Source organism: Micromesistius poutassou, assembly GCF_964030765.1.
Source record: "Micromesistius poutassou genome assembly, chromosome: 18".
In the NCBI taxonomy this organism is placed as follows: domain Eukaryota; kingdom Metazoa; phylum Chordata; class Actinopteri; order Gadiformes; family Gadidae; genus Micromesistius; species Micromesistius poutassou.
The window spans coordinates 8,241,500-8,267,787 of NC_140288.1; the positions used below are offsets into that span (position 1 = coordinate 8,241,500).

A 26,288-nucleotide genomic window follows, 5' to 3' on the forward strand; every position below is an offset into this window, starting at 1 on the left:
TTTAAAATGTATAGTTCGATTTGAGTATATAAATGATATTCTTTATATCTCAAGGTTGAGAAATTCAGCCTTTTTCATAACTAGGAGTTCTCATCCATCTTACACTATGAAACAGCATTCACCATATATATATTCACATATGAATTTGAGGGTGACCTTCATCAGGTCAACAATAATCCCTAAAGATTAATATAGTGCCAGAATAAAAAAAGGTAATTCAGTCTAAAAAGGACTCCAGCACTCCCATGTGGTTGCCAAAAGACACAACAGACCAACATGAAAGAACACCGTTAAGACTTGAATCTTTTTCTATTTTATTTCCCATTATAAAATGGCATTGTGGCAAACAAACAAATGCATATGAAATTCCAACTTTAGGCAAACAGTGACTGCTGCTTGGTAAAATATAGTACCTATGGAAGGCACCCAAATAGGAGTCAGCCCAGGGATGCAACAGCAATATCTCTGACCCTAACCTGAAGTTATTCCACTTATGGTGCGATATTACCTGCAATACAGCAACAGAGCCCTAGAAATGACATGCAGAATAAGCATTTGTGCAGATGCACCTCCATGTCTTCAGAGTTGTGAGGGGGGTTACCAGCTGTGTTGTGTAACCACACCACTGGACGAAGATAGTTGTATCGGTTATAGACACAGAAAAATCCTGCAGACTGCCGTAAGCTTTAAAAAAGGAAGCGCAAGCTTTAAAAAAAGAAAAATGTCTAACTGCACACATATTTACATTCAAGGGGCTTAACCCCTGATGTTGTCCATCTACCAAGTTACAAAGTACTACATTATTTACATTAATCCCACTTTGGTAAATTTGTGAAGTACTTAATATTTAAAAAACCGGTTGAACAAACAAAATGTTGGATCATAAGTACACATAAATGTGCACGTGATCATTTCAACTGTATTTTCACAGAATTCAAGAGTTGGTCGTGTGATGTCGTTTTCCACCGCTCAGGACATTTTTACTGCAGTTGTTTTACTGTGAAACACATTACAGTCCTTTCCACTCTCTTCTACCGGGGCTCCGGGAGAGAGAGACGTCGAGAGTGTCCTTCAAATGGTGACGTTTCCCCCCTCAAAACCCCTTAGTCCTTTAGTCTGATATTCTTCAGAGGGAAACCGCTGGGTGAGGAGGGCTTCAATCCTCAAATATCCACAGGATGTTAACTCCAGATAGGCCGAGATTTACTCTCCTGCCAAGAAGAAAAGAGTCAAATCAGTTTCAGAGGTACAAACTTTAAGTCTGATCTAGGGCTGTACGGTATGGACTAAAATTTATATCACGGTATGATTTGAGGCATAGACGGTAACGGTATTATATCACAGTATGTTAATTTTATATATTAATTTCAATAAAAATGCTTCTGAAGGGGTAAAATACTGGTTAGGCAGCTATTACTGTATTTTTGTATTACTAGAAAATATTTCACATAGTACAGAAGTATTTTAAGAACATGTATTGAGCAAAACTGCAATAGAAAAAAAATGCTAAATCGTTTCCTTTTTTTTAAGCTACTTCCAGTATGGATAGTATGGATTTATTTCTCAACTTGGTCGCGGAACTTGCTGTAAAGTTTTGGCATCTAAATTTGGCTGAAGTGTGTGCGGGCAGGTAACGCTAGGGAGACCAGACGTCCCCGGTTTCCGGGGACAGTCCCCGTTTTCAGTGACCTGTCCCCGGCTACTGCTGTCCCCGGAATTCACTGTGACTGAAAGAAAGTTCCGACCCCCCCCCCCCATCCATCAACAATCCCCCCCGACTGCAAACCCCCTCCAGTGGCGGAGCCAGAGGGGGGGCCGGGGGTGGCACTGGCCACCCCTGGAACTTGATTGGCCACCCCAGGTGCCACCCTACTTGATTGACAGTTCACTGCATGTTTCGTTGAAAGCGTGATTTATGCTCTCGCACTTGCAGGCTCTCGGTCTCCCTGTTAATGCGCGAAGCAATCATGCATCCCCCCGCCAACAATCCCCCCTCAACAATCCCGTCCGCCCGCAACCCAAAACTCCCTCCCCGTCAACAAACCCGTCCGCCCGCAACCCAAAACTCCCCCCCCCCCCCGTCAACAATTCTGGTTTGAACAATCAAGTGCCGCCACCCCAAATAAAAGACTGGCCCGATCTGGCCCCCCAAGGAATAACGTCCTGGCTACGCCCCTGCCCCCCCCACCCCTTCAACAATCCCGTCCGACCGCAAACCCGCACCCCCCACCCCCGTCAACAATCCTGTCCGCCAGGGTAAGGGCAGTGTCCCCGTTTTAGTTTTCTATGACAAAAACATGTTTTTACACCACTGAACCCAAAATGTCCCCGGATTTTGTCTCAGAAATCTGGTCACCTTAGGTAACGCGTACCTGGGATCGAGTGCTTTGACCATCTCTTTAAAGCCCTTTCTATCGACAATTTGAAAGGGAACCATGTCCTTACACAGGTAAACAGTGACAACGTTATCTCGTTCCACCGCAGGCTTTTTTTGTCGTAAGGACTGGCTTTGGAAAATGCCTGCAGAAGCGATGTCTGAGATGCAGAGACAGCTTCACGCTACCAGCGTCTGTCTTGTACGGTGAATGAGAGCTCATGAAGGAACTATTGCGCAGGCTGCGCGCCTGCATGCTTGCGCAATAGCATACTGCCTGAGAAGGCAGTATCTCTGTCAAATCAGTCCCTGGGAAAAGTAACGTTGCGCCAAATTGAAAAAGGAACTACGTTTCGTTACCATATTTTCATAATTTTGCGTAACTTTACTTTTCACAAGAAAAACTTACGTTAGGTTAAAAATTTACGTTACACACAACACTGTCTACCGGTCACACGGTATGGTCAAAATCCATACCGTAGCGCAAATTCACACCGGTGTACTTTCTATACTGTTTATACCGTACACCCCTAGTCTGATCCTGTTCAGTTGCATTCATTTTCTCACACTAGTTCCCAGTGACAGTAATAACATTTAGTGAGTGATGGACAGGATAGAACTAGAGAACTCACCCCAGCATCCCAGACTCCTTCGTCTTGATGACAAAGAGGAACATGAGGACCGTGTGGAACAGGTTGTTCCTGCCCTGTTGCCGTAACCATGGAGACAGATATTGTCAACTCATTTCATACTCATCACATCAACAACAAGATATGACGTGCCGTTTCCACCGCTATGTCGATGAAGTCAATTGTGTTTCTGTATAGCCCTTAATCAGAGTGACGGTCTCTCAAGCCCCCTTTTACTACCCCTTAAGCCGTTAACAGCAAGGAAAATCAAATACAAGTGTAGGAACCTTGAGAAGGAACACTGCAATGGTTAGCGGTTTGAGTCCCACATGCAAAGACTTCCATGCATTAACGGTATTGTGCGAGGCTATAAAAGGCCCATGGTGAATGTGTAAGCAGTGCATTTTGAGAAGGGGCTGGTCACCTTGGGCAGGCTGTACACGTGGCCCTGGTAGATGAGCTGGTAGTGGGGAGGGTTGGCGCTGCTCTGGTGGATGCAGAACAGGTTCTCGTTGGTCACGTCTAGGTGGGAGCGGGATGAAAGAAACAATCACTCACAGCAGGAAATAATGCTATCGTAAAGCCTTGCAATGTACAATATACACAGAAATGTATGGAACAGTCAAAGACTATTTATAGACCGAGGCATTAGTTTCATTGTTCTCCATCTGTAAAAACACTATATTCAATTTATTTCTCTTGTCGTAGAGCTGTGTCAGCCATTTCGGTGCATCCAGCCCAAAGGCTTTCCATCTCAAGCTGTAATGGCCCGTGTCCACGGCAGTGATTCAATGTCAGCATGACAATGTCCAATAGAGAAGCTAATGGAGCGCCATCATACTCTACTGGAGCGGCTGATGGGCCCATTGCGTGGCACGACGGCATTCTTCGCAAGAATGGACAAAGTAGATCTTGAATATATATGGTTGTTAACACAGTTAGCGAGCAGACACCATTCAGGAAGGGGGGAGGGGGGTAGGGTATATCCCTGTCTAGTGTCCAAGGTAATTTTGTTCTGCTTTTCATCAATTAGCCCCTAAACTGACTAAAACTGGATTGCTCCAGTGAAGACTTCCTTAAACCCCAAGGCTCCAGTGGACTCTAACACCAGGGCAGGGGTAAGGAAGGGAGGTGCGTGGCCGGCACACCCACCAGGTTTGTCCGGAGTGTGGCTGAAGTGCTGTGAGGTAAAGGTTTTCCCATCTGGGTATTTAGGGTGAGGGGGTAACCTGGAGTCCAGGTACGTGCACAACACATGGGTGAGAATCTGAGGGGGAGGGAAGAAAGAAAATAAACATCCAAGCCATCAATTTGACCGCAGCATCCAGACCTAATGACATCGACCTCCACCTTGTTTGTTCTGATGTGTTGGTAGAGGTGAGTGGGTGGGTGAGTCAGTGAGTGTAAGTGTGTAGGTGTTTGTGTGTGTCTTACAGCACAGTCAGTAGGAAGGTCCGTGTCCCACTTGCGACTCTTGAGATTGCCGCCTCCGTTCCAGCGGTATGAGCTCATGCAGCCGCTGTGCGCCAGCTCTGGTGCGGAGGAAACCAAACGCCATTCAGATCACAACATAAACATAAGACACCCAACAGTTAATAAGGAATCCCATCGATAACAAAACACTGACATCTTTGAAAAACACTCAACCTTGAATGAATTCCAGTTTCTTTATTTAAGGGTGACATTATGCCACAAAGTCTGAGTGTGATTAGCCGTTACAAGCCGTTTTGAAAAAATGCGTCTTCTAACATCACAAGTGGCCACACATTGTACAACCACGCCTTGATTTACTCACCCTTGATTCTCTCCACCAGGTACTCCTGATTTGGGGAGATGTCCAAGTACTGGACGATGGCGTTAAGCGTGGGGATGACTGAGGCTTTGACCACGGCGGCCTGTTTCAGGCTGGTCATACTGGCCTCTGGTGGAGGACAGCAGGAAACACAGGGAGCAGAAAGTGGGCATGATATGTCTCGGTATGTGATGTGATGTCAAAAAATGTAACAGAATTGACCTACCAACATTTGAATTTATATTTATGTTAGGGAACTGTATGTTCTGGATCACCGTGTTCAAATATCTACTGTTGCACCTCTTACTGCTTTCAAAAATATATAATCTTAATCTACCTCCACCGCAGGCAAAGGCCAACCCTTGAGAACATATTTACATATAACACAATTACCCTTTGTCAGCTAAAGTGACAATGCATGAATAAGAACATTGCAAAAATCTGTAGGAATTTATTTCTCAATTAAAGTTGATGTACTTTGGAGTTTGTGTTAACATTTACATTTAGCAGACACTTATCCAAAGCTGACAAGACTGGCCCTGTTGGTTCCGGTAATGTACGTCGATTATTTAATCGGCAAAATACCGAACGGTTCAAAAAGTTGATTGATGACATTTCATGGGATAATGTTTACAAACATACAGATGCTGAGTCTGCTTATCAGACTTTTGTGACAACCTTTAATTCTGCATTTCATTTATGCTTTCCACTGGTACAATTAAAAAAGAACCTTGCTGTACTGAATAAAAAACCCTGGTATACGTCCGGCCTCCACAAATCCTCAACAACCAAAAATAAGTTATATAAGAGGTTTCTTACCAATCCTACACCTCTGAATTCAAAAAAGTACAAAACATATAGAAACAAATATAATCATTTAATTCGAATAGCCAAAAAAATATATTTCAGTAACAAACTCAAAGAATATTCCACCGATATCAGGTCTACTTGGAAGGTTATCAATCAACTTATGAATAAACAAAAGTCTTCTGTTTCTCATCCTTCAGAGTTCAATGAAGGTGGTGTAACATTTACTGATCCTTATGTAATTTCTTGTGAATTTAATAATTTCTTTGCACAAGTGGGTTCCTCTTTGTCAAAGAACATTAAACCTTCTAACAGAAATCCATTGGATTACATAAAGGGTAACTTCCCCCCTCTTTTACAGTTTGAAAATACAGACATAGCAGAGGTGATGGAAATCATTGGCAGACTGAAAACATCTGCTCCGGGCCATGACGATATCTGTGCTTCATTGATTAAATCTGTGTCTTCATTTATTGTTGAACCATTAACATATATTTTCAACCTATCGTTGCAGACGGGATGTGTGCCTAAAGATCTAAAAATTGCTAAAGTTATCCCACTTCATAAAACTGGGGATACAAGATCATTTAATAACTATCGACCAATTTCTATTTTACCATGTTTTTCAAAAATTTTAGAAAAACTGGTACAAAAAAGAATCTTATCTCATTTAAATAAACACAGCATTTTACACGAGCACCAATATGGTTTCCGGGAAAATCATTCTACAGATATGGCCCTCTTACAGCTGGTTGAAAAAATCTATACAGCCATAAATAACAATAAATATGCTTTGGGTATTTTTTTAGATTTATCGAAAGCCTTTGATTCTGTTGACCACACTATTTTACTTTCTAAGTTACATCGTTATGGTTTTCATGATATTTCATATATTTGGCTTGTTAATTATGTTTCAAACCGAGAACAGTTTGTTTATGTCAATGGTTGTACTTCTTCCAGAGCCCAGTTAACATATGGTGTCCCCCAGGGTTCCATTCTTGGTCCGTTATTGTTCCTTGTTTACATTAATGACCTTGCAACTGTTTCTTCCACGATGCTACCAATACTTTTTGCTGATGATACTAATCTGATTTTGACTCACAGTCACTTTGATTCTTTAATTAGTGAAGCCAATTCTGGCATTATTAAATTTTCTGAATGGTTCCAGATAAATAAGTTGACATTAAATGTAAAAAAAACTAATTTTATTATATTTACGGGAAAAAATAAAAAATATTGTAAATCCAGCGCTAAAATCACTATTGGGGATAATGATATAATCCAGGTTTCCTCCACCAAATTTTTAGGGGTATTAATTGATGAGAGGTTGTCATGGTCCGAACATATTAAACTTGTTAATAATAAAGTGTTGAAATCCATTGGTATCATCAGAAAAATTCGTGATTTCATATCTCAGGAAGTTTTAAATATACTGTATTATAGCTTAATTCATCCACATCTCAGTTACGGTAATATCGTTTGGGCTAGCACTTATCCTTCTAATTTACAGAAATTATTAATCGCGCAAAAGAAATTTGTTAGATTAGCCACCTTCTCTAATTATTTGTCTCCATCTGCCCCTCTGTTTAAGAATCTTCAGATAATGTCAGTCTACGATATTAATATACTTCAATCATGTGTATTTACTTATAAATATATTCAACTTTCCCACTTGCTGCCCAAATCCTTTCATGAATTCTTTACAGTTAACTCTCAGGTCCATTCTTATAACACCAGACAGACTGATAAACTTCATCCCCCTTTTTGCCACACTACTCATACTCAGTTTTCTTTTGCTCACAGAGGCTCCATACTTTGGAATTCCCATCTTCATGTTGTTAAATTATCTTCATCCCTCAATACTTTTAAGTTAAGACTGAAAGCTTACCTGTTAAATCAAAGTTCCTAATAGTTTCTTTTCCAGTATATTTGTCATTGGATCATTATCTCTTTACATGCTTATACACTCAGTTAAATACAATCATTTTATATTTATACATACCCATGTTTTTATTTCTGACTTCTTTGAGTGTCTGCTATAAAATGGCACTTGTATTGCTTCCTTTTTTGTTGTTATTTGTTGTTGCTTTCTCCTATTGTTGTTGTTGTTGATTTATCCTTTGAATGTGTATATTTCTTGGGGAGGTGCTTCTTATAAGCCCATGTAGGGTTTTTTAACCTCTCCTGCACTTACTATTCTTCTTTAATTTCTGTTTTTCGTAATTGTCGTTTTTTTATGGTGCAAATAAATAAATACAAATACAAATACAAATACAAAGCGACTTACAATAAGTACATTTGTCATAAGAAGTGAAACAATATATCGCTGTCGGTACAGTAAAGATGTTCATAGAACCAAGTGAAAGTACTGACAATCGCTAGGCTAACCCATTTCCCGTATACAGCACAGCAGTGATAGCTAGCTACTGCAGATGCTACACAATTAAGTACTATGAATAAATACATTGTACATTAAGTGTGTTCATTAAGTGCGTACATTAAGTGCCAGGACAGACAACAGACAATAGTGGGCAGGGGGACTGAATGGCTCTGAACAGGTGAGTTTTGAGTCTTTTGCGGAAGCTGGTGAGCGACTCTGCGATCCTGACATCGGCAGGGAGCTCAAACATCAAGGCAGAACTTTACACATGACCAAGTTAACCACCCCCCCCCCCCCCTAGTGAATGAGAAAGTGCGTACCTCCTATCTGCAGTTCGGGGCAGCCGATCCTCCTGAGCTGGCCGTTGATGGAGTCCATCTCTTTCACCAGAGGAGCCAGGATGGTGTCATTGATCCACTGTGAGACGGACAAGCAAAATGAAAAGCTGAGAAACAGACGTTTGTTCTCCTAAATCCTAGCGTGGTGAAGACTCTGGATCACACCAGCACAACAAAGCAGCTTAACTGGTTTGGAACCAACATCAAGAGTGGTACTGCGGTTGTGAAACTCACGTTTCTCAGCCTGGCGGTCCAGCTGTCGATGCGGTCCACTACTGGTCGACTAGTGGTGATTCTGGCCCACACCTGACCAACAAAGTCAAGGAAAATGTTAGATTGAGATAATGAAGATGATAGAATTACTGCTTGAATTATTTGATTATTTACTTGATTATTTGCTTGAATTCCTATACAAATACACACACCTCCATTTAACAATTCATCCAGACTAGAAAAATCTATTCTGGTGCATCATGGGAAAGATGGGAAAGAACAATGCTTTATGAGAGGTAGGACAATAGCTACAAAAAAAACCATACAAAGAACGTACACAAACTTTGTTAAAGAGAGCAGTAGTTATTAATGGATGTTGTTCAATTCTCACTTGGTTATCAATAAGTAAAGTTGCGTTAAAGATACAACTAAAGAAGCCAGAAGCCATTCATAACCCTTCTTTTAATGTAATTGATCAAAGGAAAATGTAAACCAAGCACGTTCTCCTCTGACCTCCTCGGCAGCCTGCTTGGAGCCCAGGTCGGTGTCATCCTTGTGGGCCGATGGAGCCTGGGAGCGGATGGCGGGCTGGTACTGGAACTTTCTCAGGCTCTGGGCGTAGTCCCCCACCGTGCGGTTGTAGTTCCAGAAGGTGGGGCTGTGGGTGGGTGACACAGACTCCGGACTCCCTTCAGATCGCAAAAGGACGACAGAAGAAGTAAATACACACCTCCCCCAGTGTTTCCCATACATAGACCAATGTGTGGCGCAGTGCCACAGATTCAACGAGCGCCACAAATTGATTCTGCTTTTTTTTATTTTAACACGATATTTAAGTATAACTATGTCACGCTCTCACAACAAATGTCACCTCAAAAAAAGAAAAATACCCGTTAGATCTCTCGTTCCTTCGGACGAGCCCCCCCCCCCCCCCCTCAACAATCCCGTCCGCCCGCAATCCAACACAACAATTATTAATCTTCATTAATAATAATGAAGCCATTTCTTTATGTCAGACATGGTACTATATATTTTCTCTCTAGATAAACGATAACTCACTCTACTTAATTTTACCACCACCGTAAAAGGGCGACCCCAAGTCCACAACTAGTGGCTGGCCGATATTTGCGTTTTTTAGGTGTATCGGTATTGGCCGATTATTTTTCGCCTATTATTATTCTTTTTTTTTATTGAAACTTGAAACATTTGTTATCATCATTGTGTCATCATTAAGGCTGATGGAAAAAAATCAGTATCGGCCCTAAAAAATCCAAATTGGTTGATCCCTATCCACAACAACCACAAACAACAAAACCCCACTCTGCACTAATATTTGCCAGCGTTCGGTCACCTAGCTGACTGCGGTGGCTCTTCTCCTCCTCGGAGCGCAGGAAGAGCTCCAGGCTCTTCTGGTCCTCCATGCAGTCCTCCGCCCCGCCCTTGCCCCCGGGGGAGCTGAACACCGAGGGGGGGGTGCGGTAGCGGGCCCGCAGGCCGGAACCCTCCGCCGGCCCGATGCTGCTGGGGTAGGGGCTGGAGCCAGGGGAAGTGCTGTAGCTCAGCACCTGTGGAGGAGGAACACGATTGGAGGAGGATGGACAATAGGAGATGGTTTATAATCAATACCTGGGCATACAAGATCAAAGCACTCAATAAGGGAGATAAAATCATAATAGGCAAAAACATGATGAACTACCTTTCTCTGCCACTGAATTTAAAGATTAGGGCTCAAACTAATGATAATTCCTCAGCAAATACACTGATGACATTTACTAATCATTTAAACAAAACATTATCATTTGATCCAAAGCTAAATACTGCAAAAACAGACACATTCCATTTAAGGGCTAGTTTGTAAAAAGTGTGTGGGCGCAACTAGTAGTGAGGTGGCAGATTGCAACCAACTGAAGGGTTGGCCCTAGCCTGGGAGTCAACAAAGCCCAGCAGCCACACCATCCCTCCCCCTGGTGTAAACACAGTGCAGACAGCCACACATCAGTGCGGGGACCACTCCTACCTTCCCGTAGGGCAGGGCCGGTGAAGCAGGCAGGCTGAACGGCCCCGCAGCACCGGGGTTGGGGCCCGGACTGGACGAGCTGCTCAGCGGACTGGGGGTGTACCCGGTCACGCAGCTGGGGGAGAACTTGGGGCTGGCGGTGGAGGAGCGGGACGGGCTGAAGCTTAGCACGTTCTGGCCCTGCAGCGCGTAGGACTGGGCGGGCGCAGGGTCCGCCTTCTTCTCCGGCTTCTGTTTCGGGGAGGCCGTGATGCCTGGAACGGGAGGAGGTGTTCGGGAGGTGAGGTGGGTCGGCTTAGCTCAGGGGGTAGAGCAGGTTGACTTGTAACCGGAAGGTTGCTAGTTCGACCCCCGGCTCCTCCTAGCTGAGTGTCGGGGTGTCCCTGAGTAAGACACTTAACCCTAACTGGTCCTGACGAGCTGGCTCTCGCCTTGCATGGTTGACACCGTCGTCGGTGTGTCAATGTGTGCATGAACAGTTGTGAGTCGCTTTAGATAAAAGCGTCTGCTAAATGCCCTAAATGTAAATGAAGGAAAGCTGGGTGAATGCGACTTTGAGGAGGTGAACTGAAGCCGGGTACGTTCCTCGGTGATGGATTGTGACCTGGTTACAGTGGTAACCACGCTTGTTCATTCCTTTAACTGGGTAACAACCGTAGGCAGGCTTCGCTGTGCATGTCAACGTGTGGAATATGTGAAAGTCGGCCCCGTTTGTGAAGTCAACGGTAGAGCAATTAATTGAAAGTAACTTTAATTAAATGATTTTAAATGACTTTATTTAAATGATTGTTCCTCCCTGCAATAGACTTTGTATGCTGGCTGCCATAAGGATATCTAGTGTGAAAGCATAGGTATATATTCAAAAAGCCATTTTGAACCCGTTTCACATACATGGTGGAGCATGCATGTGATCCAGTATCGTAGAATATAATAGTCGGTTGATGTCAAATTCATCCATAGTGGTAGTGAAGGGGGACATACCAGAGTTGCTCAGCCCCAGAAGGCGGTGTTGCTCGGGGCTCACAGCGATGGTGGAGGGCACCATGGTGTATTTGAAGTACTTCCAGAAGTCAAACAGACCATTGAGGCTAAAGAGAGATGCCAGGGCCAGCTCTGCAAAAAATAAAAAAGTATATCCTCACTATTAGCTCAATCTGAATGATTTACTTTTATCAAAACGGCTTTTAAATCGGGGTACTCACCAATGTACCAAATGGGCCAGTAGGTGATGTCATAATACCGGCTGAGCAGTTGTCCAGACCTGAAGGAGAGGGGAAAGTACATTGTACAGTGCATTTGTACTTGCAGTACACAACGCAGCACAGTGCAATGATCTCTGAGGCTAAACGACTTGATTGAGAAGAGTTACATTTCGGTGTAGATCATGCCAGCCAGGGACACGTTGAGCACGGCCCAGGCCAGGACCACCTGGCGCTCCTGCTCCTCCCGGCGCAGTCGCATCGCCTTGTCGATCATGCTGCACGCGCCTTCCCGCGGCGGGGTAAACATGGCAGCTCACACTCTGCTGTCTGGGTCCGGAGGAACACACACAAGGATTAAAGACGGAATGATTAGCACATGGGTCGCTTATACATGGGGGCTAAAATCAGCATCAATGTTTTAGACGCCGCACATGTTTTGCACAAAACTGTAAAGCTGGCTGTGCTAACGTTTGGGAGCTAACAGCGCACACTGAATGTGACACACAAAGCAGAGTTAACTACTTAAGAAAACGACTTATTAAGAATTGTATCAAAACGTATTCACGTTACGACACTAGTGCTCCCAAATTTAATTAACAAAGCACACGTTTTAAATGGTAAAGAGTCGTACCACGTTCAAATAGATGAAAACAACAGCGGCGCTGCATAGTTTGTATTTCAACCGGAAGAATAAGTTGAACAGCGCCGATGCAATTGTACATCCGGTTCGGGAAGCTATTCATAAACTCCTACCACGATACATTGTACATAGGAGATTTATACATATGATAAATATATATATATATATCATCTGTAGACAAATGGTCAGAGGAGATATATAGACAAATAAAAATAAATACATTCATTCTAAAACGTATTTCAAACTTTTGTAGATCATTATTCGATGTATTTTAGGTTTATTAGGTATTAAATAAATTCCTTACACTGGACTACCAACAACCATGTCATGTTCAATTTGTAAAATGATTGATTTATTAAGGCATTCATTCAAGAGTAAATTATAGCCCCCCCAAAAAAGAATAACAAATAATAGCTTATTTGAAGAAATAATAACTTATGACAACTTCTGAGAACAGATATTCTATCAGCAGTTAAAACTCTCCCAAAGTCTCCCAAATTTGGCAAAAAACAAAAAAATAACATCACACAAACAATGACTACCGTACAAAAGTCAATAAATAAACAGTTCAATGAGGCACAGCGAGGTCAATGTGGAGGCGACAGGGGCTTTTCCGAACCATAGTCACAGTCTTCATTTTGGGCTGGATCGATAAGTCTCTCGGATCTCCTTCCTCCTCTTCTACTCGTCCTCCTCCTTTCCCTACCGTCCCCCCTCTCATCTTCCTCTTCCATCTCCTCTTCCTCCCCCTCCTCCTCCTCTTCATCTCCATCTTCCTCCTCCTCCTCCTCATCCTCTTCATCCTCCTCGTCGTCCTCCTCCCCCCGTCCTCTCCGCGATGCCCTCTCCACCTTGGGCCCCTTGCAGATCTTGAGGTGGCGTGTGAGGTGGTACTTGGTGAGGAAGGCTTTGTGGCACTTCTCGCAGACAAAGTCTCTGCGGCCCTCGTGGGAGTTCATGTGCTTCTTCAGGTGGTTGGTCTTCAGGAAGTGCTTGTCGCACTTTGGGCACTGGATGTGCCGCTCGCTGCGTGGAAATAGGGAAAATAAAAAGGTAAAGAAGAGATGGAGAACATTGAAGATATTAGAGATGATTCAGACTGGTTGGTTGGATATACATATATATATATATATATATATATATATATATATATATATTTGTAACAGCACTTTGTAACCAAGGATTTATTATCATTATCTAGCTGTAAATAGTAGTATAGAGAATATATATCTAGATCTAAATCTATATGAGCATATACTGTATATGTGTAGGAGGGAACGTACTTGGTGTGGTAGAACATGTGTGTGCGCAGGTCGTGTTTGCGGATGAAGGCGCGGTCACACAGGCCACACTTGAGCTTCTCTCCGGCCTGGTGGATGAGCATGTGGGACTCCACGTGGGACTTCTGCGTGAAGGACTTCTCACACACCGTGCACCGGTAGTTCTTCTGACCTGGGAGACCACAAGATGGACAAAAAAGAAGAAGAATCCCATCATTAAGTATCCAGGGTGGCTAGGACTGAAGTTGAAGGGGTACTGTCACACTCAGCAATTTTTTTAAATAAGAGAACCATTTCATACGCATGTGGTGGATAAATCATGTGTTTCGGCAAAAACGTTACGGCATTGGCTTAATTATTCCCAAATCGGACCAAAGGGGAACGAAAATCCAAAAACAATGATGGCACTGGTCTGACTTTACCAGATTTGGTGCTTATTATGATTTAGGAGGATTAAAGGCTTCATCTAATTCAACTAAATACCTTTAATGAGGCCAGGCAGCTACTGAACAGTGCAAATCAAATGGTTGGATGGTTCTGTTAACCCTTAGCAGCTGGAACACCAGAAACTCCTTCCCGGGAAGTATTTCCTCATCTTAAAGGTGACATATTATACCACCAGGTGTGAGTGTGATTAGCCATTACAAGCCGTTTTTTGTATATCTGCCTCTTCTGACATCACAAGTGGGCGTGTCCACCTAGATGTATGACGGACAGTTGAGCAACGTTTGCTACAGTCCACTGGGTAGGCTGGTAGACTGATCTATCTGTCATACATCTAGGCGGACAAGCCCACTTGTGATGTCAGAAGAGGCAGATTTCCAAAACGGCTCATCACACTCACACCTGGTGGTATAATATGTCACCTTTAAAGTCAATCAATGTAAGGATGGTTAAATCACCCGTGTGGATCTTCAGATGCATCCGCAGGTTGCTGGGGTCGCTGAAGGCCTTGCTGCAGTACTCGCACTTGTGTGGCTTCATACCCACGTGGCCCATGAAGTGCACGTTGAGCTTGGTGGACGTGATGAACGCCCGCGAGCACATGCTGCACTTGAACTTCTTCTCGCGGACACCGTGGCCCCGCCCCGCCACCTTGGCCCGGGGAGTCGCGTTGTGGGCAGATGAGTTTGTGTGGGCGTCACCATTGCTAATGTTGTCATTGCTGTCGCCATTGTTATTGTGGTTAATGTTGTTTGTGTTATTGTTTGCATGGCTGTGACAGCCCCATGGGGACGAGGAGGTGCTAGAGTTCCCATTGGTCAGTTTGTCGTCATGGTGACCTTCTTGTTGTTGTTGTTGCTGCTGCTGCTGCTGTTGTTGTTGTTGACCTTGCTGCTGGGCTTGCTGCTCCTGCTGGTGAGGGTGGTCTTGCTGGGAGGGGCTGTGGTCGTGGGGAGGGTGACTGTGGCCGTTGTGGTGGGGATGGTGGTTGTGATGGTGGTGGTGGGAGTGGGGGTTGGGGTTGTGGTCGCTGACGTGAGACTTGAGCTCAGTGAAGGAGGAGCACTCTTTGCCACACTGGCAGATCTGGCCCTCGGGAACCTGGGGGGCGCCTATAGAGAGAGACCGAAAGAGAGAGAATGTCAATAACTGTATAGACAACCTGGTTCCCCATTTAGTACATTCAGCAGAGACATTTACCTGGCTGAGACGCCAATCTAAGGCATGTCTTAATTATGATCATTGTTATGTGTGTGACTTGTATGTGATTGGGTACATTTTTTGACTGATTGATGTGTGATTTGCTGTTACTTGCCCTCTTCTCCTGCCTTACAGGGACCACAATGAAAATAAGCCTTCTTAAGTGTTAGCTTAAGTGTGTCATCATTCCTGACTTGATTTATGTAGTTTAATGTCACAGAGTGCTGTTCATATTTTACATAAAAATGGTCAAATAAAATCAATCAAATCAATCTACCCAAAAGGACTGACAGGGAATTCAGATTCAGATTCATAGGGGTTAGAGCATCTTGCTCAAGGATAATTACAGGTAGGCTGGAGACTTTGGGGCTCGGACCCAGAGACTTTCGGCTGGGAGTCAAACTACTTGGCTATCCTTCCCCGGAAGAGGGGGATATCAGAAGAACTATATGCAAAACGACGGTCTTAATAAAACTAATGGAACAAACGACCAGATCTAATAGAAAGGTGAGCAAGCAGTACCCATGAGTCGGCAGTAGTCCCGGCTGTAGTAGAAGAGCAGCTCCTGGTCGGGGTGGATCTCTGTGGTGGTGCAGAAGAACAGCTTACCATTGGCAGGGTAGGCCACCAAGTTCTGCTCCTCTCGCGTCCTGCAGCATAGACGGACACACACGCACACACACACACACACACACACACTTTACATAGATATCCAGTCGCACTTGAAGTGCACACATACACACATTCACTTGGCTTATTATCATATATCACTAACCTAACTTATTCTAACCACTAGATTAGAGGCATCGAATATAGTCAAAGATAATGTCCATGTGTGACTGACCTCGCCTTGCGGACAAACATCATCCAGTTGCACTCGTTCTCGTCTGTTGTGACGATGCAGAACTCCAGAACGTTGTTGTGGTACATCTGCAGTTAAAAAAGGATGATTCAGCATTACACATGTTTTGATTTGCTGTGAGCAATGAACACACAAATTGATCGGTGACCGATGAACAAGCTCGCTCACCTTCCAGATCTGAGGCGTGTCCTTCTCTGGCCAATCAGAAAGATCCATATTGCTACAGTGCTGCCCCACCAACGGTCCGAAGCAGGACCTCTGAGGAATGATGTCCCGGGCGAACACTCCTGAGAAACACAACCTTCTTTTAACACAATGCAACGCATTTATAAAAAAAAATTGTATAATTTTACCTATCCATTAATTATTAAGATTATATCTGAGAATATCTTGCATATTTGATCTATTATTAGAATATTCTATTCATGCTTAATTTTGTGTTTATATTTCTTGATGTGTTCATTGTATTCTTTTTACTTTGATGTTTCCTGCTTGAGATGAGCAACTGTAATCAATAATTTCCTTCAGGATTAATAAAGTAATTTGTATCTGCTCTATGGCAGCCATGTTTTTCACCCAGTGGCTCGTCGGCGACGGAGATGCGCAGGCAGAGGGGGTGTGGCAGGGAGAGGCGGGCCCGGCTCTGGATGGGCGTGTCTGGGATGAAGGTCACGGGGCCGTGCTCGGGGCAGTCCGACGTGTACGAGCGCTCGCACAGCGTGCACCCTGGAGGAGCCAGACACAGAGAACACCTCGTTATGGTCGTACACAATGGCTCCATCCGAGGAGGATGCGACCATCGCAGCGGAGCATGTCACAAGGATTCAATTAGTGTCAATGACAAGGATTTGACCTCTCATAACGCGTAGGCCTAGCAAGTGACTTTTATACGGTTTATTGAAATTATAATAATATTAATGGTGTGTACATGTTTGGTAATATTAAAGCATCTTTAAGTGACAGGATTTGTTCCCGCTCACCCTAACTATCAAATTTCAAATGTAATGCTCACATCATGTCTTATCCTCAGCAGAGTCACCACACAGAACTGGGCGTCAACCCTGTACTCACAGATGGTGAAGGCGGTGACCATGTTCTCCTTGTTGGACGTGGAGTCCTCCAGCTGCAGGCTGGAGTTCACCAGCACCAGGTTGTTCTCGGGCCCCAGGGTCACCTCGGCCGTGATGGGGGACACGTTCACCACCTCCAGCCCCATGCCCGGGTGCCCGTGCAGGGACACCGACTCCATGGAGCCCGCCAGCACCACGCTCACCACCCCCGGGTTCATCTCCCCACCGCCCCCCGCCCGGCCCCCCATGTGCTCCGGCTCCATGCCCACCGACAGCTCCAGCACGGGGGGTCCGTGGAGCGGCATGCCCCCTCCGGACGAGGGGTCCACGCCGGCCAGGCCGTCGTGAGCCTGGGGCTGCCTCCCTCCTCCGCCCCCTCCACCCAGCTGCTGGCCGTCCGTCACCGACCCCACCCCCTCCATGGAGGCCAGCTCCTCCCCCATGCGGTCGGGGGACAGGGGGCTGCTGACACGCGACTCCATGGCCAGCCCCGCCGAGTCCAGCTCGTGGGGCCCGCCCTGGTGGAGGACGTCCGCCTGGCCGCTGACCTGCCGCGAGTCCAGGGCCACCAGGCCCTGCTCCAAGGGCCCCCCGGGGCCGCTGTAGGGGTCCAGGCCCGAGGGGTTGTTGCCCGGGACGGAGAGGGTGCCGTCCATGTTAAGACTGCTGGGGTGGATGTACTGAGGGGGGGGGCGGTCCGCCAGGTAGGACAGGATGCCTGGACAGGCAGGAGGAACAAACGCAGAGGGGTTAACAGGCTGAACGCACCGTGTCCAAAGAGCTTATTATGGTTCCACATCGACGCAACACAAGGGGGTTTACGGACCCATTACGTCCTTGTGGACTCTCCGTGCGTCCACCGCAAGGGCCTGACGTGCACGCCGATTGGTCCGCTTACTAAAACCCGACACAGAACCATAACAGGTTCACGAGTGCGTCGAAGCGTCTGTGGAGTCGTTGCGATGCATCGACGTGGAACCATAATCAGCCCTTAACCCTGGTTTGGCCTTTCCCCCACTATACACCAGTACTAAACTATCCATACAGGTCAAAGCTCCCGATCCGTCCTGCGTGTGTAGGTTTAGCCATGTTTAAATAGCACAACAGCAGAGAGTACAAGACCGGCTCACAAGACACAGCGGTGTACTCCTTTCTAAATATTTTGTTGTGCTGCATATGTGTACTGATGAAAAGGAAGGACAATACATTGAAGATAATCACAAATTCATGTTTTCCTTCACATACTTCACTCTTCATTTCACTCTCACAAAATCCTCCCCTTCGATCCTTCAATCCTTCACTCACTCTCTCACCCTCCCACTCTCTCACCGTCACTCTCTCACTCACCAGGGAGCAGGTGTCTGAAGTACGTGCTCTCCAGATGGGGGTACGGAGGCGGCGGCAGGGAGTAATTCCTGTCGGGCAGGCCACACATCACCCCCCTCCCGTCGCCAAGGGAACCCATGGGCACCATGAGGGATAGGGCCGAGGGCAAGGACCCCAGCGACGGACCCAGGCTGGGGATGGTCACAGACATGCCTGTACAATAATCAAGACAGTCAAATTAATATATATAATAAAAAAGAAGCACTTCAGTTTGTTTACTAAATATAAACCACTTCCCACTGAAGAAACGCAAGACAACAAGCATAGGTCCCCAAGCATCTTAGCTTGTTCATTAGCCTATTAGTGGGCCAGCATATAGGGTACAGCTGATCAAGCAGTAATGCTACATCACATGCCATAACGTAGCTTCTAGCATGTCAGACGCTAATGTGCTAATGTGCTAATGATCACACACATTTATCAAACCCAGTATCATTCAGTTGGCCGTTGAATGCCCTAACCACCACTAGACCATCCTATCACAGTACTCTCTGCTATCGATACATCACGTTACGTACACGGACAGGTATGAGGCCTCACCTGGTGCAGGGATGGGGTTGTGTGTGGGCGAGTTGGGCAGACCCAGGTGACCGGCACTCACCGAGGTCACACTCAGCTGGTCCATGCCCACCGGACTCAGGTTCATGTCGTTCATCCTGCAGAGAACGTAGGGGGAGAGGCTTGGGTCTGTCTGTCGATCAAACGTGGGTCTGTCTGTACATCTACATTGAACCCCGTTTCACTCGGTAGAGTGAAACGGGGTCCGTGCTGAGCGATGAGCATGCAGAACGCACGCAGGCTGTACCTGTATTCAATGGTTGTCCATGTCCGACTGGGTCATCCACGACGTGACGCCGACCGACGCGTTTGCATGGCTGACACACACACACACACACACACACACACACACACACACACACACACACACACACACACACACACACACACACACACACACACACACACACACACACACACACACACACACACACACACACACACACACACGGACAACGTGAGTTGGAAAACAAAACTAATTCAACTTCGCAATAGGGATCATCGTTTGGATACTGCATGGACAATGGACGATCACACAATGTGCATACCCGCGTTGATGTAGAACAGCAAAAAAGGTGCAGATATTACGATCACAGACCATCCAACTCTTGTTGTTATCGTGCAGTGTTGCAGCGTGGCTAATGTTAGCCTCGATGGCTAAACACTCCGTTTAAAGTGGTCATTCATAAGCATCCTGGGCTGGGTTCGCTGAGCACTGGTAACCGACCTTTTTTGAGAGGCACGACAACACTGTGTGAATCGAAGAAGCATTTCGCCATTACTCGAGAAGCCAATTCCAAGAAAATGAAAACAAACCCCAAGGATGCCTTCCCGAACACTACACTGCGCATGCGCAGTAGCGTGAGCAGAATGGGAGAACACACTCCTTCTTTACGGAAAAGTGTTGTTAATAATAGTATTAATAATAATAATCATTATCATAATAATAATAATTAGAATAATCATCATCATTATAATGATAATAATATTTAGTAAGTTACAATTAATAATTACCATTTTCTAATACATTACATAGAAATAATGACGTACCAATATTCCTCATAGGAACTGCTGAAATGATTGGCCTCTGAATGATGAAACCGAACACTGTTGTATTTCATCCTATAGAAGTTTGTGTGCGTAAAGTTCCATTTTAGTTTGGTCTGTTTTGAAGAAAGCAACCAAGATATACAGGTAGCCTACAATATGAATGCAATAGACCAAATCTAAATCAAGGGGCCTCAATGATAAAAGCGTTATTATTTGTCATAACTATTTTACCATGCCACTGCTTAATAAGCTGTTCCGCCTTCATCTCCTACCCGGGATGGATCCCTAAATCCCCTCGGCCGACACTCTTTCATCTCCGCCCAAGAACACACCCACTCAGAAAGCCCCGTAATATCAAGAAGAGGGCTGCTGCATGTCACTTGAATCACATCTGTGCCCGAATACTCAAGAGACATCACCAAACATAAACAGCATACGTTCATTTCTTCCAAAAAGCTTTGAAAGAGGATGATTTCACGAAGACACTAAAGGGGTAAGAATCGCTGGTTTGAGTGTTTCATAACAAAACAAATTGTCATAATTTTTACATAATGTTTAGCATGTTCCCTGAATCGAAGCTGCACTGAATCCTGACCGTGCTTTAACTTGTGCTTTTCATCTGTGTTAAGATGTCTCGTCACACCGCGGAGTTAATGGAGCACCTCTCGTTCGTCCGGCGGCAACTGGCGCTCCACCACGGCGCCTCCGCGGACAAGACGCGCCGCGCGCAAGGCTACAAGGACGCGCTGGCTCTCCCGTTCCACCTCGACGCGACCTACCTGGACGCCTCGGGTCAAGCCGTCACCGGTCGTCTGGCCTACCTGCCTTTCCGCGGACATCATCTGGATCTCGGTGGGGTGTGTGACTATGCCTACGAGCCCGCGTTCATTCGGAAACGCAACGAGAGGGAGCGTCACCGCGTGCGCTGCGTAAACGACGGTTACGCGCGGCTCAGGGAACACCTGCCGCGGGAATTGGAGGAGAAGAGACTGAGCAAAGTGGAGACCCTCCGTGCGGCCATCGACTACATCCACCAGCTGCAGGGAGTGCTGGAGCGGAGCGCGTCCGGGGTCTTGGAGATGTCGCCCGGAGACGCGCGTAAAAGCGGTAAAGCCGGCCAGCCACGTGGGGCAGAGTGTAACAGCGACGGCGAGCTTTACTAGAAGTTGAATAGATAATAGTAAATAGAAACACGAGTGTTTTCTTGACTTTATACGTTGAGACTAAAAGAGACCTACTTAAAAAAATGAAAAAAACGCTTTGTACAAGTTCACGATGTGATATGTTAAAGTGGTCAATGCTCAATGGTTACCATTTATAACTTCCCAAGACATTCTGTAGGAAATCGGAATTGTACACAGCATTCACTGTGTTTGTTTAGTGACAATTTTTGTAAATTTCCATCCGCAATGCTCTTAACGTTTTTAAGTGCTATCATTTGGAAAAAGTAGCCTTACCCTGTAAAAAAAAAGAGAAGACAATCATTTATGAATATAACATTTGGTATTTATACTGGAGATAAATTAATCATATAAAAATTAAATAAGCCATTATTTATTTTTTTATAGTAGAACAGTTTGGAATTGTTTCATTGTATTTTGTCAATAAACATTGGCATTTACCAAAATGTATTCACATCAAATTTGTCGCAATGAGACTTCTGTCAAACAAAATAAAACAATCACTTTTTGGGATAACTTTTAATTGTATGGACTCATGGATTTATGATGTAGGCCCATAGACCTCTGTATGCAACCTTCATAGTCAACCGTCTTAACAGAATCCAAAGCATGTGGTTAGGCCGACTTCCTCTATTATTACCTCAATCCCAATAAGGCCTTTTCAAAGCCAAACCCAACTTTTGATCTGCAACCTGCGTGAGGCTGGGCCGGATATTCCCCATCCCAGGGGCGGAAGAATGCACCGTTACCCAGACGCAGCCCTCAGCAAAGAGAGGGAGAGCAACGCACCCTCACATCTATTTGTTTGTTTATGTCTATCTCAGACCGCATCCCACCATTAATTCCTCCAGTATCAGTCTAATAAGGAAACCCTAAAAATGAAACAGATTTGAAAAAAGAATGTAACCGAGGTTGTGTGCGTTTGTCTGTGTGTGCGTGGATGTGTATGTGTATGTGAATGCGTTTTCAGGATAGACATCATCACAACAAGGTGTTTTGCCGTGACGGTGTGTGTGTGTGTGTGTGTGTGTGTGTGTGTGTGTGTGTGTGTGTGTGTGTGTGTCTGAGGGGAGGGGAATTAGGTGCAGATGATTAGAAGAGTGTGCGGGTACCTGGGTTTGATGGTTCAGTGGCACTCTGGAGATATGGAACATGGAGATACTTCAATGCAGGCCATTATGGTGTGTTATCTTTTCGGACTCACACACACACACACACACACACACACACACACACACACACACACACACACACACACACACACACACACACACACCCATGCATGAACACAGGAGGCAGGCGCACACACACACACACACACACACACGCACACACACACACCCATGCATGCACACAGGGGGACACAAGCACACACACACACACACACACACACACACACACACACACGCACACACACACACACACACACACACACACACACACACACACACACACACACACACACACACACACACACACACACACACACACACAGATTTGAATCATATTCCCGGACAGATTCCTTTCAGGAATGCACTGCTGTGCTATTTGATACTAGAATATAGTGTTGCTGATCCAGGATTTGTGTTTATACCATGAAGCAAAAAAGTAAATAAATGGTGTTTGATTCTGAATGGGGCACACAAATCAAATCAAATCCAAGGAAATATACCATATTAAAAATACATTTTGTTTTGATTCATTTTTAAGTTGCTGCATTACCTGAACTAAGAGAAAACATGAACAAAGGAACTGCTTTAACCTGGAAAATGTGATGAACTATAAATACATTGTATCCTATTGCTGGTATGTCTACTAATTCTGTGTTTTGTTGTTGGTCGTTGGCTAGACACTTTTCCAAAAACATGCGACCAAACCACGATCTGCAGAAAATGAAGGGACAGAGGGCCACCATAGCTCCGACAGTAAACACACACTTTGTGACAAAGAAAACCCTGCCATTCTTCTCATGAAAGGAGAGACTTAAACCACGAGATTACACACACAGATACAGTGTGCTACGGGAAATCAACCTTTCAAGAAGTACGTTGGTCGTATTACAATATTGCGGGGGGGGGGGGGGGAATGGGGAACTAAATGAAATGACTGCTAAGAAATGCAATTTTAGTACAAAGTGTTCCATATCCACAAGGAAAATGTGTGGATTGTTCAGATTTTCACACAATTGTAAAGTAACTGTATGGATTGCATTACATTTGTTTAAGTGCTTTACCTTATGGCATAGCTGTAGCATATGCTAAGCAGGTGAATGGAGAGAGAGAGAGAGAGAGAGAGAGAGGTTGAATACAGATGTGATCAGTAGGCTGAAGCTTTATCAGTTAGGATGAGATTAGGCCGGGACCACCAGGGAGAGAGCGTTCTGAACGTGCCTGGACAGAAAGCCCTCATGGTTTCGGTGTGGAAGAGGAAGTTGTGGAGGTGAGACACTACTGGCTACCGGTATGTACCAACAACAACCACGTTATAGGACTCTACTGGAATCAACGGGCAGCGACAAATGACGTAAAAACCTATAATCTCACACAATATTAAAATCGTATGCGATTAATAATGTTAAAAATCTGGCTTTGCAAAGACACACACTTATGTGATGATATATAAAAGTACAACTTGTGTAGGGGTAAGCACTAGGCCTACATATCTGTAGGGCTTCACCCTGCCGTGGCACAGGCTAGTGTGCCACGCCATACACCCCTATTAAGTCGTCATTTATTTGGTTGGGATCCTATTCTGCCAGTGAGGACAATATCATATTTACGGATGTGATGTTGCCGGTGGGTGCTCAGGATGTAAAATGTGAATTCCCGCATCAATGAAGAGGATTTTTTTCTTGCGCCCCTCTGTGTCCTGCTACAAGACAGGAGGGGTTTATATGAAATATTATAAAAGACAGATTAATGCAGACAGACTGATAAACTGTAAATTAAGCATATTTCTACAAGTTGTCATCACACAGAACAACTTTTTAGCTGTAGAGGAAGACTTGTATAGAACCTTTTAAATATAAAATAACATTGGAAGATATTGTTGAATTGGTGAATGATAACACCTAGGGATAGGACCTAGCAAGGTGAAAAAGTCAATAACAAATTCTTAGTGCATTTAGAGTCCATGAGACCTTTCTACCTAACCTAGGCTATATCATACCCTGACAAAAAGTTCTAACTTGAGGCAGTACCGTATTGTGCCGCTAGAGGTCGCTCTCTACTGCCGGGCTGATTTGGGCCAACACGGGCTCGGGTTGCTAAAAAGGGTAACTGTTCAAAATAATATAATTTAGGATACAATAATTCAGAATACAATATTCGTTTCCGAATAAAAAGTGGAGAGACAGGGACAACGTGGGCTTGGGATAAGATCATGATAGGTTATTATCCAACTGAATTAATCGTTTTTCCCTCAACACACATCCACATAGGACCACCCCAATGACAGATAGACAGACAGACAGATAGAGACAGAGACAGAGACAGAGATAGATACAGAGACAGAGACAGAGAGAGACATCCCCATTCACTGCATAACAGTGATTGGGCATGTTGAGAATGCACCACTACAAACTCGAATGTCTTTGGCTTGCAGTATTGTTATTTATGCAGGTTGGCAATGCTTACCTAAGTTCCAGTATGCGTTTTGTTTATACCCGCCTCCTACTGACAGCTGTAGTTAACCATGTGGACGCATACAATGGGGGCTGGACGGAGACGTCTGTGCGATCAGTTCCTACGGTTCTCAAGTATGGGCCAATCAGCTTCAGGGATTTTATTGCATTGATATTCGTGTTCCACCAGATCACCTGTGGGACAGGTGTGTGGGAAAACTAGGCGGATCGCTAATGTACCCGGAAATTTGTTTCCAACTGCTAAACGAAGTCACAAGTTTCTCCCTGGGACCAGCTACTGTTTCTGATGAAACGATGGCAAGCAGGGACGGTGTGTGAATAATGGCTCCGTTGTCTATTGATGAGGTAGGGAATGAAGATCATTTAAGGGCTGAGGCTGTTTGGGATGGGGGACCCTCACCCCCAAAAAAGTTGTAATGATGGTTTTATTTTATTCCTATTTGTATGCCTAAATGCATTGGTGGTAGAAATGATAATAACGGGCCGTGTGCCAATTCAACCAGATCCCTGATATCGCTGGGGTTGCGTAGTTCAGGTCAACTAACTTGGATGTAAATGTACATTTTATGTCAACATTTTTGATGGATGATTATTTTATTATTATATTGTCACTTACTTTATTACTTTAACTTTTATTAGGCCTACTGTTTTTTATGTGAGCTGTTGTAACAGCTTCATTTCCCCTCTGGGATTAAGGCTGCTACAGTTGCCCATATATTGAAAGATAAAAGTGATTATTATATTTTATATTTCCTTGTGCTTCTTGTGTAATAAACACGACAGAGATCCGATCTTTAAAGAACCAGAGCCTACAATATTAGCTGTAAAGGTGCATCCTAACTCTACCACCAGACCAAGACAAACCCCTAGGAGAATATTGAAGGGTTCTCCTTATCCATATTGAACTCAAGACTTCTTCTGTTTTTCTCTCTATTTCTGTTTGTCTATTTCCTTCCTCTAATTGATTCATTGTCCTTTTGTTGCTTGTCCAATTTTTATTGCTGCTGTGGCAACCACATTACTGGTACCATCTTGTCTTATTCATCTGTCATAAATATTCTGCTTGTTAAGCCCTTTGAGACTGTAATGGTGATTAAGGGCTATACAAATAAAATTGAATTGAAAATTGAATGTTCAGTGTGAAACATTCACCTTAAGAATTTGAATTTCTTTTGTGTGTTAATTGTGATCACTGCAGATCATATTCACTACCGCAGAGTCG

The 26,288-nt window shown here is 44.6% G+C and overlaps 3 protein-coding genes across 4 annotated transcripts; 1 reads left to right on the forward strand and 2 right to left on the reverse strand.

Moving 5' to 3' along the window:
- Nucleotides 1-302: 302 nt before the first annotated feature.
- tmem209 (transmembrane protein 209) lies at nt 303-12,433 on the reverse strand. The gene is made up of 15 exons (XM_084483022.1): nt 12,384-12,433; nt 11,920-12,079; nt 11,753-11,811; nt 11,532-11,663; nt 10,551-10,804; nt 9,885-10,098; nt 9,047-9,222; nt 8,555-8,626; nt 8,303-8,399; nt 4,799-4,924; nt 4,438-4,535; nt 4,156-4,270; nt 3,428-3,525; nt 3,007-3,080; nt 303-1,211 (listed from the first exon to the last, which is right to left on the reverse strand). Exons 2-15 carry the CDS (start codon nt 12,057-12,059, stop codon nt 1,157-1,159), a joined length of 1,710 nt encoding a protein of 569 aa, XP_084339148.1. The 5' UTR covers nt 12,060-12,079; nt 12,384-12,433; the 3' UTR covers nt 303-1,156.
- A 299-nt stretch (nt 12,434-12,732) lies between these two features.
- prdm4 (PR domain containing 4) lies at nt 12,733-20,019 on the reverse strand. 2 transcript variants are annotated; one of them, XM_084483016.1, is made up of 12 exons: nt 19,741-20,019; nt 19,440-19,509; nt 19,175-19,290; nt 18,596-18,787; nt 17,250-17,966; nt 16,755-16,904; nt 16,347-16,465; nt 16,161-16,246; nt 15,839-15,966; nt 14,575-15,228; nt 13,676-13,844; nt 12,733-13,418 (listed from the first exon to the last, which is right to left on the reverse strand). In XM_084483016.1, the coding sequence occupies exons 3-12, from the start codon at nt 19,287-19,289 to the stop codon at nt 12,980-12,982; spliced, it is 2,769 nt and encodes a 922-aa protein (XP_084339142.1). In that variant the 5' UTR covers nt 19,290; nt 19,440-19,509; nt 19,741-20,019; the 3' UTR covers nt 12,733-12,979. The 2 variants fall into 2 exon arrangements, with proteins under 2 accessions (XP_084339142.1, XP_084339143.1); XM_084483017.1 differs by lacking the exon at nt 19,741-20,019 and having other exon boundaries at nt 19,440-19,546.
- Nucleotides 20,020-20,871: 852 nt separating this feature from the next.
- LOC311363096 (achaete-scute homolog 4-like) lies at nt 20,872-21,405 on the forward strand (the record flags this gene model as incomplete). The annotated part of the gene is made up of 1 exon (XM_084483024.1): nt 20,872-21,405. One exon carries the CDS (start codon nt 20,872-20,874, stop codon nt 21,403-21,405), a length of 534 nt encoding a protein of 177 aa, XP_084339150.1.
- Between the last annotated feature and the right edge of the window lie 4,883 nt (nt 21,406-26,288).

What these genes read in the sequence shown, in the direction of transcription:
- tmem209 (XM_084483022.1), bottom strand. Translation starts at nt 12,059, where the DNA reads ATGTTTACCCCGCCGCGGGAAGGCGCGTGCAGCATGATCGACAAGGCG. An exon ending in GGACCGCCAGGCTGAGAAAC is followed by an intron (nt 8,400 to 8,554) that starts GTGAGTTTCACA and finishes TCCGTCTCACAG; the next exon opens with TGGATCAATGACACCATCCT. An exon ending in CCCCGAACTGCAGATAGGAG is followed by an intron (nt 4,925 to 8,302) that starts GTACGCACTTTC and finishes GTCCTCCACCAG; the next exon opens with AGGCCAGTATGACCAGCCTG.
- prdm4 (XM_084483016.1), bottom strand. Translation starts at nt 19,289, where the DNA reads ATGAACGACATGAACCTGAGTCCGGTGGGCATGGACCAGCTGAGTGTG. An exon ending in GCATCTGAAGATCCACACGG is followed by an intron (nt 13,845 to 14,574) that starts GTGATTTAACCA and finishes GTGGTCTCCCAG; the next exon opens with GTCAGAAGAACTACCGGTGC. An exon ending in CACATGTTCTACCACACCAA is followed by an intron (nt 13,419 to 13,675) that starts GTACGTTCCCTC and finishes ATTTCCACGCAG; the next exon opens with CGAGCGGCACATCCAGTGCC.